The following is a 15,556-nucleotide window of genomic DNA, read 5'->3' as shown; positions in this document are numbered from 1 at the left end:
ATTTTTGACGATGAATATCTCGTAAACGCTTAACTTTATCGAAAAATTACAGTAGACCATTTTTATAGAGCAGTAAATTTCCTACAAAACTATGAGTTTCATCATTCATAATAATTTTTTTTTCATTGAGTTATAAAATTAATAAGAAATAAAGAATTTTTCCAAAAATAGTCAAATTTCAACCGTTAATATCTTTTAAACGGTTGGGTTTACGAAAAAATCATAAGAGACCATATTTTAGAGCATTCAATTTCCTACAAAACCTAATTAACAAGATATTTTTTCAAGTAGTTGGAAGCGAGATATAAATTTTTCTATCTGATAATAAGAAAAAATAGAAAACCGTTAGGCGGAGGACCTTCCCGTTACAATTAAAATCTCATATTTGGAGAGGCTTTCTTAGAGGTGTCTAGGAACCTATTTTTGCGAGTACCAATTGAAAAAAAAAAAATTTTTTTTTTGAATCACCCTAATATACATACATACATATTTGTATCAACTGAATATAATAAACTGATAAGCAAAGTATAGTTTCACAGTCCAAAATATCAGGTTCAGATTTTATTCAAACACTCACCTTTTCGGAGAATTCATCACGTGAACGTCTAGAAACCGTAGCGCCGTTCATATTGTCCTTAGTGGGTGACATTTAATTATTTAACACAGTTTGGAACAAAATTCTTATACCTCAATTCTTCTTTCAATTAGAAATCACTGCACTGCACTAGTTTTTAGCTCGTTTCGGTGAAATTTATTCTCTTACTTTTCCACTGGATTTACTCTCTTTTGTGCAATATTTTCAGCTGTAAATAAACAATTTGCATTAGTTAACACTTTTAGCTAAGTTTTGTGAGTATATTTACACTTAAATACAATATATACCATACATACAAATTTCATTAATGTTTGCAAATCATTGAAAACTGATGACGACTGTGCTGCCACTAATTATAAACGGTGTGTGAAAGAGGAAATTATATTATACATACTATATTTAAAAACATAAATACATATTTCTGATATTTATACGTTTTGCCTATATAATATAAGTAAACAAGTACAAGGATGGAGTTATATGTAGAAGTTCACGCAAGTGAGGAAAGTTCTCTGAGCACCATTCACTTAGGAGGGGCCAGAAACGATTCTTTTACATATGTCTCAAGCAGCTCACGACTTCTGGTCTTAGGCCAAGTATCCTCTGGGTAACCAAAGAACATTCATTTGAAAGTGAGCTAAAGTGAAATGGTGAAACATCCCGTCCCCAGGATTGTACGCTGGGTTTGGAACCCGCCACGTGAAATACACTACCAAAAAGAAGAAAACAGCCTCAGATAAAGACCCATTTGACGACGCCTGCAATCGTGTTAAGGATTATGACTTAAGGGCATGCACATAGAATGTCCGGTCCCTTAATTGGGGAGGTGCCGCTGCTCAGCTTGTTGAGGTACTCATTAGTGTATGATGGACAGGTCAAGAACTGAGGCGGGTAGGTCCTTGTAGAAACAGGTGCTACTTCGGACTGAGAAGACAATTGAGAAGTAGAGTCCTCTCTCGTTGAACAAAGACCAAACTCTGTAAGTCATTCATTATTCCCGTTCTGCTCTACGTGGGAGAGGCATGGATGATGACAACATCTGATGAGTCGACATTAAGAGTTTTCGAGAGAAAGGTTCTGCGAAAGATTTATCGTCCTTTGCGCATTGGCAGCGGCGAATTTCATATTCGATGGAACGACAAAGTGTACGAGTTGTGCGACGACATTGACATAGTTCAGCGAATTAATAGGCAACGACTACACTGTCTAGGTCATGTCGTTCGTATGGATCCAGCTCTGAATGTATACAACGCTGTACCCGCCGAGGGAAGCAGAGGAAGAGCAAGACCTCCACTCCATTGGAGAGATCAGGTGGAGACCTGATTTCGCTTAGAATTGGCGCCACATTGCACAAAGAACAAACGACAGGCGCTGTTGTTAACTCGGCTATAGCCGCGTAAGCATTGTAGCGATGGTTTTGATAATAGTCTATGCCGAATTTCATAACGAAATTTTTTTAAAATAAAAAATGTCTTTATAAGGACTTGAGTTTGATCAGCCAGTTGGTATGGCAGCTATATGTTATAGACGTCCGATGGTTCCAACAAATGAGCAGTCCTTGGTGAGAAAAGGATATGTGCAAGATCTCAGATCGATATTTCGAGACAAACAGACAGGTGGACATGAATAAATAGCCTCGGCTCGCTGATCATTTATCTATGTATGTATACCTTTGAAAGGTCTATCAGAATATGATAACAGAGACGTCTGCAAAAATATGTTATACAATTTTTGAAATAGATATCAGAATACCTGGGCTAAATGGAACGTTTCTACCCAGTCGAGTAATGTCGAGTAACGCTATTCAAACGATTCCCATTCAATTTCAATAAGTTATCTGTCAAATATAATATATATTTATTCAATAACAATATTATAATCAATAATATTCCAAACACTTAACATTCATCTACTGACCCATATACTATACATACATTTAAGGTATAAGGGTGGAGAAGCCTACAGTCGCTATATAGAACCAAGGCTGGGGACGAATGTTAAACAGAATCACCCAGTTTGGAGAAAAGTCTACTTAAATCAAGAACAATCCAAGTAATAGATTTTAATACGATTCACTTGCATGAATGGATAAAAATCCATGGACTCTATTACGAAATTAATTAAGCTGAGTGTGCGTGGTTGTAGGTGGTTTCCACATTTTTACACTGTGCTAAGTTGGCAGACGAGAATGTTATGTACCGAATTCGGTTCAAATCGATCAAGTGACTTGTGAGAGATCAAACTTCACCGTAAACTTAAAGCAAAGCATTTCGGTCAAAATAATAGATTTCGATTTGGCCCAAGTATCATCACCTTGGCTATCCAATGGTTATCAAATGAAAAATGCAAGCCTGCAAAGCTAAAAACGTTTTTTTTTTTATTCCGCAATAACTGACAAACACTAGAAACAATAAGCGTACGTTGCGTCCAACTATCGTTATGATTATTTTTAGAAATTCAATCACCACTGCGCTGCTTTTCCCCGCTTCACACCCCTTCATTTCGCATCAGTTGGCTATCGCTTGGCACAAACGGCGCAGACCCACAAGCGCAGCTGTCGAAGCGATTAAAACGCATTCAACGCCCGCGAGAATGGCGCTCCACATAAAATCGCCTTGGCTGACACCTCATCGGACAGGTAAATGATGGGTGAGCGTAGCGAATTATTTAACGGAATGCATAAATGTGTGTTTGTAGGACAGACTGATAACAACACAAACAAGCGCTGCAGACACTGTGAACAAAATACAGCTGAGCACCTGGTGGTGTGCACTGTAAATATAGAGTTTTGGGAGGGTAACAAAGGAGAAGTGAAATATAATGGCGTAGATGGTAAAAGGGTGATATGTACAGACAGGGTTGCAATTACTGATTTTTTCGATTATATGCACCTATTTAACACTTTTGCTCAGGTACAAGTTTGTTTAACTTGCATAACCTTAAATTAGCTGTGGCTACCCATTTTTACTATAGCAATTAAGCAAATTAGAAATTTATTATATGTACAACATATAACAGTTTCAGCGATGTCTACAGATACCTGTTGAGCACAATTAAGTAATATCATATGAAAAGCTCACACTCTTGCCTAATTTTACAGCTATTCATGTAACTTAAATTTAAGGGAGAGAAATTTATATATCTAGGAAGGTATCCACTAATGGCAGAATGATTATCAATAGCAAAAATCCTGCGCATAACAAACTATAATTGCTGGTAAAACAAAGTTGGAAGCAGTTACGAGTAAACTTTTCAATGAATCGATTGGTATACTGTAAGTAAGTAAACACATTGTGACAAAAAAGCACCGGAAAACTATAATTAAATTCACCGGGTAAATTATATTTCCAAATCAAAATGTATTTTGCTAAGTTGGTAGGACTGTCCTTAATTACTATGCCAAATTTGAACGCGATCTGCCTACCAGTATGTTTACAGCAGCTGCTTAAGTCGGTACACCCCAGTAGTGAGTTGCCATTTTTACAATGCATAAAAATATCGAAATAAGAATGTGTCTCACATTTTGAATTTCTAACCAAATTTAGTATGCGGAATCGGTGCGAATGTTGAAAAAGACTTACGGTAATTCATTTTTATCAAAAACACAAGCCTACGAGTGGTACAAGGCCTTCAAAGATGGTCGAGAGTTGGTTGAAGACATGCCTCGTTCAGGACGACCTTTGATCTCTTCAACTGATGAAAATATTATAAAAGTGAAGGATATGGTGCTTGAAGATCGTGAGGTAAGTCTTAAAGAGATGCCCAGAGAGCTCGACATCTCTCGCGAGTCCATTCGAATGATTTTAGTGGATATTTTTGGTATGAACACGTTCTTGCTCGACTCGTCCCGATAACGCTGATTTTTTTTTTCAAAAAAAGAACCGCAAACATGTCTCTTGGAACATGCTTGATCGAACATATTCCAATCCCACATTCATTAAGGGTTTGACATGCAAAAAAAGTCAACAATCATAGGAATGGAACTCCTTTTCAGTCGTTCGAAGAGATAAACCAAAATTCGCTGAAGGAGCTGAAGCCCATACCAAAAAGTGCTTATGAAACATGTTTCGAGGACTGGGTTTATTTACAATTTCCAGGTGCTTTTTTGTCTTAATGTGCAACAATTTTAGTATATACGTTACTGCTGTTGTTATACTAATACCTATAAAGGTTAACTATTTTTTGATTGTGGCTAAATATTCAGCTTTTGCAACAGTTATAAATGGTTGTTGGTTCTAAAAGAATGTGGGTGAGAGAGCATTCACAAATGAATATTTCTACATAGATACATATACTTTTGTTTCAAACAATGTAAAAATATTGGCTAACATTTGAAAAGCGAAGTAAAATTTACAATTTATTGCAACATGTGAAAGGAAGTGCTATGGAGCCGAAACTTGTTTAGTTCTGTCTTTAAGGGGGTATTCCACTCTAGAATTTTGAAAAATTCGATTTTTTTTCATATATTTAAAGTTTAGACCATTAAGAACATATACTCCATAGGATTTTTCAAAATTAAAATTATTTTAAGAGCTACAGTTACTTTAGTAACGCAGTACCTAGCTCGGTAGGTAGGTAGACTCACTTTTTTAAACGCATTTTTCTCGAAACTACTTTTTTCCACACGGTACCGGCTTTATCTCAAGCTCTATATAACCGATTTACTTGAAATTTTGTGTGAACCTTCTTTGATTATATAATCTTTAATCCTTTGTTTTTAATATTTAAAAAAAAATCAGGAATTTCAAAAAAAATCGTAAAAAATGATTTTTATTTTCAGGCAGTCGCCATTTTTTCAAAAAAAAAAATTTTCGTGTTCCCTGAGGTAGGGACTATAACAGCATCCTTACTGATTAAGATTTCTTTTGATTTTTTTTTTCAGACTTATTTTAATTTTTAATATTTTTTTTTAATATTTTTTTGTAAATTTTTTTTCTGTATTCTTAAGATATCAATAAAAACACCATAAAAAAATGGATGGTAAAAAATTTTTTTCTTAATTTTAAATAAAGTTCAAAAAACTGCCCAAAATTTGATTTCTAGAATAGAATACCCCCTTAACATAAATTTAACGGTTACACCAAAGCAAGAATACCCTACACAGGTGCATTTAATATAACATGAAAGGGTTTAAAAGATCGTTATCTTATTTTTATAAACTAAATAGAGTGTATTTGCTGGCATACAAACTTAACGATAATAATCAAGGACTTGCATGGAGAGCTTTTTAATTTGACCAGAAATCTGCACGCAATTTGGAATGGTTTAACAGGAATGTTTCTCAAATACTTTTCACGCCCAAAACTCAAATAAGCAAGAAACAAAAAATGACTTTTAAGGAATTTATCACGAGCTGCGTCCAATATTTGGACCCGTAATCGCCCAGATGAGTCGGTAAATCAAACAATCATGGATCGGTTTCGAACCTCGCTTACTGTAATGCATAAAGCGCATTATCAGAGACACCTTAAAGTGGGTCCAAAACGAGATTATTGAAACGTTATGTTATCCTCGAAAAGCCGCAAGTCTTGACGTGATCTGTGGTCAGAAGAAATCATTGATCCATACTTCTTCAAAAATGAAGCCGGGGCATAGTGTTACAATCAATTTATTAAAGGATGCTTTTGGTGAGGGTATTATCCTGAGTCGTGGATCCGTAGCGTGGCCTCCATGATTGCGATTTTATTCCATGAAAGATAATATTCGGGCCGTTATTGCTGGCATTTGGCCCAAATTGCTGAAAAGGTGGTCGAAAATTAGGATCCTGGCTGGAATCGATAGTCAAATTCATTTTTAAAACAAGCCTTATCTTTATAATAAAGCCAAATTCTTCACTCATTCAATTTATATGTTTTTTCTTCTTGAAAGCCATATGTCATTCACACAACTGTAGTATATCCAATATTATCACATAATAATCGTAAACTTATAGAGGCTAGAGGGTGTATTGACCCAAGTTTACCCATTTTTTACTTAAGGGCACATTATAATCATAAAAAGATACTGTCAAAATTTCAAGTATATATATCTCTGATTGGCCGGTATTTTCGGTAAAAACTCAGGCTTAGACACTGGAAACCACATATTCTGTGCCTGTCGGCTTACAAAAATGTAAAAGGCACCATTTAGCAAAGTTTTGTTTCGATGACGTTTATTTATATACAATAAAGTAAAAGAAAAAAGAGTCGCACGAAATTTAAAATTGTGTTATATGTTATATTTAAAATAGAACTGATTGGTTTCCGAAGGCTGTCAGCTTAATTTTATGTATAGACTTTGTTTAAAATTGATACAGTTGTTCCGGAAATACATGATTTCACCCAGAGGTAGGTGGTGAGTGAGCTATCGCACATTTCGATGCCTAATCATGAGATAATTCATGAGGCTTGAGGAAATTGTGATCGTTAAAGTTCTCAGCGATGATTAAGCACTTTTCTTCACTTCTGGTTGATTTAAACGTTGGTCCATTTTTTATTAAAATTGAGTTTGCAACGAAGTTTGTAAACCCCCAGAAGGAAACGTCAGAGACCCTGTAAAAAATATATATAAATGATCAGCAAAGTGACCTCAGTAGATTTGATCAAGTCTGTCTGTCTGTCGGTCCGTCCGAGTGTCTACTCATTTGTCGGAACCCTCGATACAAACTGAACCATCGGAATCATTTGCAAGGAATATGAATAAAATATTAAATTTCAAATTTAAAGTATTTATGCAGTCCCCGGAATTCGAAAAGTCAACATACTTTTTAAACAAGCCTCGTTGTTGCATACATATAGATGTCTACGAAAACTACAATGCATTTATTGGCACCGCACTACATTGACAGCGGTAATAGGCTCCTCGGCAGGAATGTGAGAAATGTATAGCAACCAGCTCAGCCAGCTGGAGAGTTTTCCACTGTGTTGCCTTTGGTCAGTGCATATGTATGAACATATACATATGTATGTGGTATTTGTACTCTCGCAACATGATACTACAGAGTACAATAGTTTTTTATCGCCTAACGGTTCTTTATAGCACCTACGACTAAACGAGATAGTTATAGAGTTATGTATATATATAAATAGTAGAAGTAGGGGATCTCAGATGCGAGAGGAATTTGGGTTTTAAAAAATTGGGCTTGGCAGTCCTCCTCCCACAACCCACTAAAGCTATATCAACCGAATTCGCTCAGTACAAGTCTTTCTGGAATATCCCCTGAGAATATGAAAATGGGTGAAATCATAGAAGCCAGTGGCATAATGGTACAATAGCTTACGCCTCGCTCGCCTACGTCCTATTTTATTCCTATGCCAAGACTTACTTTTACAAATCGTTCAACTTTATTTCGAAAATTCACGTTTTGTGCTTCGCGCGCTTCGCTCAACTTATGGTCAATAGTGAGCATACTATCGTGAGACCCAGCTTTTGTTACTGGATAATATTAATCGAATAGGCCACATCCAGCACGCAGTGAAGAAAATATAGCGGTCGTAGCTGAGAGTGTACACGAAGACCGTGGAGAGTCGATTTGGCGCCGTTCGCAGCAATTCGGACTGATATAACGACTTGACGCATTTTACGACGAGATCTTAAATTCAAAACGTATAAAATACCGCTTGTGAAAGAACTGAAACCGCTCGAACTCCTTATGCGATATCGTTTTGCTCTACGGGCTCTTGAAAAGTTCCAAGAAGATCCAATGTTTTCGATCCTATTTTTTCCAGGGAAGAGGCTCATTTCTGGCTCAAGGGATATGCAAACAAGCAAAGTTGACGCATTTGGGACGAAACCTGAAGAGATTCAACAGCTGATATTTCACCAAGAAAAATCAACGGTTCCGTGTGGTTTGATTTCGGTGGAATCATCGGTCCATATTTCTTCAAAAATTATGCCTGTGAAAATGTATTTCACTTCCAAAACATCGCATTAATCAATGGATTTATTAACAGAAAATTTCGGTGTGCAGATACTTCACCTTTTGGGCCGGTCGATTGGCCACCAAGATCGTGTGATATCACGTCGTTAGACTTTTTGCTGTGGCGATATGTAAAGTCTAAAGTCTATGCGAATAACCCAGCTTCGATTCAGGTCTTGGAGCAAAACATCACGAGTGTTATTCGCCAGTTAACAGTCGAAATACTCGAACGCATCATCGAAAACTGGAATCAAAGGATGGACCATCTGAGACTCAAAGAATGGACCATCCGCGGCCAACGTTTGAAAAAAAAGTATATGGGTTTATAACGCTAAAGCGAATGTGAAGAATACCTCCATTGGGATGGATCATCAGAATAACGGATTCCTCCACGAAAGAACACATACGAAACCTCTCAAAGCAAAAACTGAGGATTACCTTGTACGTCTTGTAAAATGTGGCATGTGGCAAGCGCTTGAATATGCATATAAACATATTGTATGTGCATACATATTCTTACATAGTATACTTTGCTATATCTACAGCGCCAACATATTATACCTTTATTATTTAATATGTATGTATAAGTATCTTTAAATACGTATTTATATTTATACATATTTTTCCATATATGTACATACATACATACTTATGGACACTTGTGTTGTTGTACATAGTCAGATGGACGTAAATACTTCCACTCATACATATGAATATGTACATGCATGCAGCAAATACCTAGGAGTTTGGCGATCGCCGTTGCATTCTCCTATTAGAGGAAGTGCAATAGCGATCACTGAAACGTGATCACGAGATTTTGTTGCTGCAACAACGAGCCGCCGTTGTGGCATGACTTGCTGTGCATGACGGCATTGTGTGTGCTGCTTGGACCGGCTGACTGCCTAACTTGCTTGCGCAGCGCTGCTGATCGTTCACCCGCCGCTCGATTTCCAGCATTCGCCTTTTACTCTTGGCCCTCATCGTAATTGGTGTAGACCCAAACGACGACCAGGCCGGTTTAACTCGTTATCTGAGTAATGTGAGTTGCCGGTTCTTGGCTTAAACTAAATTGTATGGAAACAAAAACAAAATCTAAAATAATAGCTATAACAACAACAACAGCAAAATAATAAGTCCAGCTCATCCGTTTTATGTGCTGTACAGGTTTGTGTTTTCTTTTTCTTTTTTTTTATTATTGTTTTTTGCTCAACAACAAAATCTACATAATTTTGTTGTTAATGTTCCTTTATTTCTTTGGTTTTTTTTTTGCAATAAATAAAAGTAGGGTGCCTGGAGTTATAGTAGAAAGAAAATTGAACACATACATACATATGTTGTATGTATGTATATGTATATGAGTGGTATATAGCACACTCTTATATGGTCATGTGTTTGCGTTGAAGGTGTCGAAGATGATGATGATGACGACGACAAAAAGGCACAGTGTTTTAAGCTGAGAAATGTATCGTTATTAATTTACCTAGAAATGATAAGAAGCGAAGGAAGGGTTTCTTAATTAAAATTTGTGTGTGGTCTGCAATAAATGTTTGGAGTAATTTTAACCACGCGATTGTTATGTGATTCAAACTAAGTTGACTATAAATTTTTCGAACAGGTAATTCATAAAAAATATCGTAATTGATAATATTATTCTTATAAGATGAGTTTTGTTAAAATTTTCTCATTGCACAACTCAGTAAGAAATGTCTTCGAAATATTAACTGGTTTACTACAGGGTATACCAATAAGAAAGACGTGATGTTAAATATAATATACCGTTAAAACAACAACAACGTGATGTTAAAATGAAATAAACTCAAATTTGGACTAAACTTCGGCCAAATGGCCACCACAGCTCCGTTTGCATATCTCCCCCGTTTACGCCAATTTTTGATGACCCGGTGCAGCGATTCGGCTGGAATCTCTCTGAATGTTGTCTTCAAGCTCCTCAAACCTTGCTGGTTGATTGACGTAAGTCTTTTATTTAACTATTTTCCATAGAGAATAATCCAGAGGCGTTAAATCATATGGTCTTGGTGGCCATTTAACTGAACTATTTCCGTTTCTTAGACCACACGAGAATTTGACTCACCGAATACCGACAATTTTGTTCGTCGACGAAGCCAGATATGATGAAATGGCAAACCTTACTGAACACACTGACACAATTTGACACAAATCCGTAAACAACCTTGCCGCCACGAGCTCTCAAATCACTTGCTGTTGTTGCTGTAGCGGCAGAAAACATGCCTGAAGCAATTTTAAGGAATAGTGTCGAGTTAACAGTCTTTGAACGGTTACTTAGATCCGACTGTCGTGGGAACGGCACGTGAAAATCACGTCATTCCGTTCCAGTTACTTAGACCCAACTTTCGTGGGAACGGCACGTCATCCCTATTGGTAGGCACTTTATAAACCATATGAAATCTTAAATTGAATTCGAATTCATGCGAATAATAAAAAATGCCATTTATTTAATAATTTTTTAATATATTCGCTTCAATTGCAGCATTCGTCAGCATTTTACACTGTGCCTTATGTAAATATACAAGTATTTACATACATACATACATACATATATGTATACTTAATTGTTTATGGTGATCGCATTTTGTCGACGTCAGCTTTGCTAAAGTTTTTATACTTTCAGTAGCTTCAGTTTCCACAACACTTACGCTATTTCAGATTATTTTGCGTAAATTGTTAAAATTTTGCAAAATTTCCGCAAATTCATAAACATTATATAAGTACAAGTTCGTATAATTAGAATGTTTATATAACAGATTTTAACTACTTCACTGGCAGTGCACAACGCACCGCGCCACTACACGCGTACATACGAGTACTTATAAACTAGCACATTATTTGTATGGAGATGTGTGATAACAATAATTTCTTGTGGTTTTACAACTCATCTAGCGCCCCTACAGTTGCTATGTACCAAAAGTGTGAGAAATGTTGGCCAAAAAGTGGCAAATTGAATTTACATTTGAATTTGGTAAACGTTGTGAACGCACTGACGCGCGAGTAAAACTTTTGTAGTATGTAGAGGATACGCCACTCAACGGGCAGGAAGGTTATGTTAGAAATCAACACTTCACTAAACGGTGAAAAGTTCGACGGAAAACGCATTTGATGTACGACTTGTTTTACTCCATTGATTACAGACACACAAACGCGGCAAATAACGCTCATGAGCGTTGAAAAAATGTAGTATATTTTATTTTGGGGGCCTCCTAGTGTTTTTTTTTGGAAATCAGCAGGCGGTCTCACACTTGCCAAATCGCTCACACTGGCAGTCAATTTTGAGCCACACACACACGCAGCATTAAAATACAAACGAATTTGCAATATATTCGCTTGCCCGATAAATAAAAAAAAAATATATTTTCAATTGTTCTAAGTTTAAATTTACATTCGCGTTCCATTCGTGAATTATGTATGTTAAAGAAATAATCAAAATGCTTAAGAATTATAAACATCATAACCACACATAGAAATACTTGCACAGCACAGTCGTAAAAGCACCAATAATCATACGCACATCTAATATTATTTAGATATTATTGCCTCCAGTACTACTAACCATTAAACAAATGAAACGTCTCGGCTGCGAATCACTTAAACACATAAAAACACTTCCAATACCAATTCGGAAGAAATGTTAAAGCAAAAAAAAACAACACACAAAATTAACCAAAATAAAATCGTTTAAAACACTAAAGCACTTTTTGGTCGGTTGGTTGGCGTCACTATTTAATTCACAATTGCTTGCTTTTGCCGGCTTTATGAATATGGCGCTTTCGATATTGTTGTTGCACGTGTAGTATATTGTACCGTATTGTTTACTCGTATGCGTACTTTGGTTGGGGCGCGCTTCCACTACTATTTCCCGTACAAAATTCGTTCGTTCGCTTGAGTCGCTTCCGTCTGACTGACTGAAGTTACGAAAAATATTCGACGAAAGCGTGTATAGTAAGCACCAACACAAGACGCTCGTGGCGATTGCCGCATTCAACAGACCAACAACGATTCCAGCCGAACTGTTCCAAAGAGCGAATCGAGTCATCATCATAAAGCAGCAACTGGCTCGACCGGTGTTTTGTTTATTGGTTTTTATTGTTATTATTTTATTATACAAAATTTTGGTTTCAATGCCTTTACATATGAATGTACATAGTATGTAGAATATATATGTATGTATGTAGTTGTGTGTATGCAATAGTTTAGTGGTGTTGGCGCTGATATGACAGAGAGAAATGAAAGAATGCAAAAATACACTGGAAAAGCTTGGAGCCGGCTAGAACGAAGCCTGCGATACTATACATAACGTAGTAGTTAACTCTTAAATAATGTTAGAACCTATAATTGCATATTATTCACAACTGAGAGGTGAAAGAAAAATTTAAAAAAAATACCAAAAAAATTTAGTTATAAAAAGGAGATCAGTGAGACAATGTGCAGTAGTGAAACTCATCCTTCTAGTTACAATTTGGTATTAAATATATTTTCAAATGCACTTAAGTGAAGGGCGCATTTCGCAGATTTTTCATTCAACAACTATTCATTGACGCCTCAAAGCTGCGCGTGGAAAGCTCCTTCTACAAGCATAATAGTAACAAGTGCAATTTCCTTGGATTCGCAGAGAAATTACTTGGACGTAAATAAAATTCGTTCATTTATAGAGAATAGCAGTTGATTGCCGACATTATGTTAGTTAGGTTAGGCTAAGAGGTCGATCCTAAGAGGGATCCCATTTGGACAGCTTAGAACGCCGGTTCCTTGCGGTACCTAGAACTCATATATAATACGTCATAAGACCCTTACAAATCGACAAAGCGCTTTGAGCCTTTCACAAATTTGTTGTGGCTGCTTATGTCAGTTCCCACTACATATTCTGGTTCCACGAAGATAACACTCTCGAAATGTTTCAAGATTATGTGAGTAGCCCACCTAAAAATAAGTGAACATATATACCACAAAATATTGAAAAATTAAGATTAAAAAACACTAGTTTGATATAGTAATAATAAGAAGCGATTGTGTCTCAACGACTCATAGGGTTTGGATAAGTCCCTCATTATTCCCGTTCTGCTATATGGGGCAAAGGCATGGACAATGACAACATCTGATGATTCGGCGTTACGAGTTTTCGAGAGAAAGGTTCTGAGGAAGATTTTTCTGAGATTAATTATGAGAGTATTCCATGCAGTACCCGCCGAGGGAAGCAGAGGAAGAGGAGGACCTCCACTCCGTTGAAAAAACCAGGTGGAGAAGGACCTGGCTGCCCTCGGAATCTCCAATTGGCGCTAAAAAACGACTGAGCTATGAATATTTGACCACTCTATGCTACACCGGTATAGGAAAAGGTTATAAAATAGAGCTGTACCAATCTCCATTACTTTTTAAAAATACTTATTGTAGTTTCTAGACATATTTTTTTTAAGAGTACTGATAATATACTGACAAATTGATTTAGACATACTTGTATAAGTCCATCAATCCATTCGCCTGTCTGCATATACGCGAACTATAAACATTTTTCTTTGAAAAGATATCTTCACGAAAATTGGCAGGGATTATTGCCTCAGACAATACTCAAAAAAGTTTTTGAGATCGAATCACTATAGCATATAGCTGCCATACAAACTGACCAATCGGAATTATTTGCATTTGTGCAGGTACAACCGAAGTTTTCTCGATTAACCGCTGGCAAAGTATTGTTTACCAGAAATCAAATTTTTCCACTTGTGCACTTATTCCAGCAAAAGCAATGCCACCCACCAACACAACCACAATTGGCATAAAAATGCCGACACGAAGCGACATAGCGTACGCAACAATTTAATAAACAAATGAAGCAAAACAAAACCGAAAACAGCAATATGTGGCGAATGATAAAAGACAGACGCAGAGCACAAAAACAGCTGGAATTACGAAAGCCGGCAAGCTGACAACCCCAAGTCAGCACACACACGCACCCATACTACATATGGATGCCGTGCGCACACTCACCCATTTATACGTATACACATATATTCATGCATACGTATATTGTAAATTTGTTTGGTCGCGAGTGACCTAAGCATCGCAGCGTTGGTGGAGCTGATTATTTGCCTCACTGACGAGACACATATACATATGTATGTATGTATCTATGTATGTGCATTTGCGGATGTTTGAGAAGCTCACATATTACCGGTGCTTTGGAGAAGACAAAATTATAGCACCGTTTTATAGGAAAGCTCAATATGCAGAAACGATATAAGGTCTTCCTTACTTACAGTTATGGACAGGAGCATAGGGTCAACCATTCAGATTTTGTAAAGCGATAAGAGCATTTATTAAAAGGTGCGGTTAAGATTATTATTTAATAAATTAATAAAATATCTAAATTATATATGTATGTATGTAATTTCTTTATCTGTGTTAACAACAGCGCACCAGTCATTTCTTCTTCTTTTCGCTTTTTGGCGTTAATTCGAGATACCGAGTGTAGCCAGGGCCTTCTCCGCCTGTTCTCTCCAAGGAAGTGGAGGTCTTCCTCTTCCTCTACTTCCCCTTGCGGGTACTGCGTAGAATACTTTCAGGGCTGGAGTGTTTTCGTCCATTCTTTTAATTCGCTGAACTATGTCAATGTCGTGGTGTATCTCATATAGCTCGTACGCCGTTGCCAATGCGAAAAGGTCCATAAATTTTCCGCAGAACCTTTTTCTCGAAAACTCACAACGTCAACCCATCAGTTGTTGACATCGTCCAAGCCTCTGCACCATATATCAGGACGAGAATTATGAGTGAGAGAGGACTTTACTTCTCAATTGTCTACTCAGTCCGAAGTAGCACCTGTTGGCAAGAGTAATCCTGCGTTGGATTTCGAGGCTGACGTTGTTGCTGGTGTTGATGTTGGTTCCAAGATAGACGAAATTATCTATGACCTCAAAGTTATGACTGTCAACAATGCCATGCGAGCCAAGCCGCGAGGGCGACTACCTTCCTTATCTAGTCTGAAGAAAGCAGATCTTAAGACGTGGTTATTAAGGAGAATGATATCAATATCGTGGGCG

At 36.9% G+C, this 15,556-nt stretch overlaps 1 protein-coding gene across 1 annotated transcript in view; it reads right to left on the bottom strand.

Annotated features, from left to right (window-relative positions):
- The window catches only part of LOC105233722 (four and a half LIM domains protein 2), a 248,612-nt gene extending 236,180 nt beyond the window's left edge, over positions 1-12,432 (bottom strand). The window contains exons 1-2 of the mRNA XM_049459497.1: positions 12,079-12,432; positions 578-803 (exon numbers count right to left, since the gene is read on the bottom strand). Of these exons, the coding sequence (XP_049315454.1) occupies positions 578-649 (72 nt within the window). The 5' untranslated portion in view covers positions 650-803; positions 12,079-12,432. The remainder of the gene's footprint in view (positions 1-577; positions 804-12,078) is intronic.
- Between the last annotated feature and the right edge of the window lie 3,124 nt (positions 12,433-15,556).

This window comes from Bactrocera dorsalis, chromosome 5 (genome assembly GCF_023373825.1).
Source record: "Bactrocera dorsalis isolate Fly_Bdor chromosome 5, ASM2337382v1, whole genome shotgun sequence".
NCBI lineage: Eukaryota > Metazoa > Arthropoda > Insecta > Diptera > Tephritidae > Bactrocera > Bactrocera dorsalis.
This window is presented reverse-complemented; position numbering and strand designations above follow the sequence as displayed.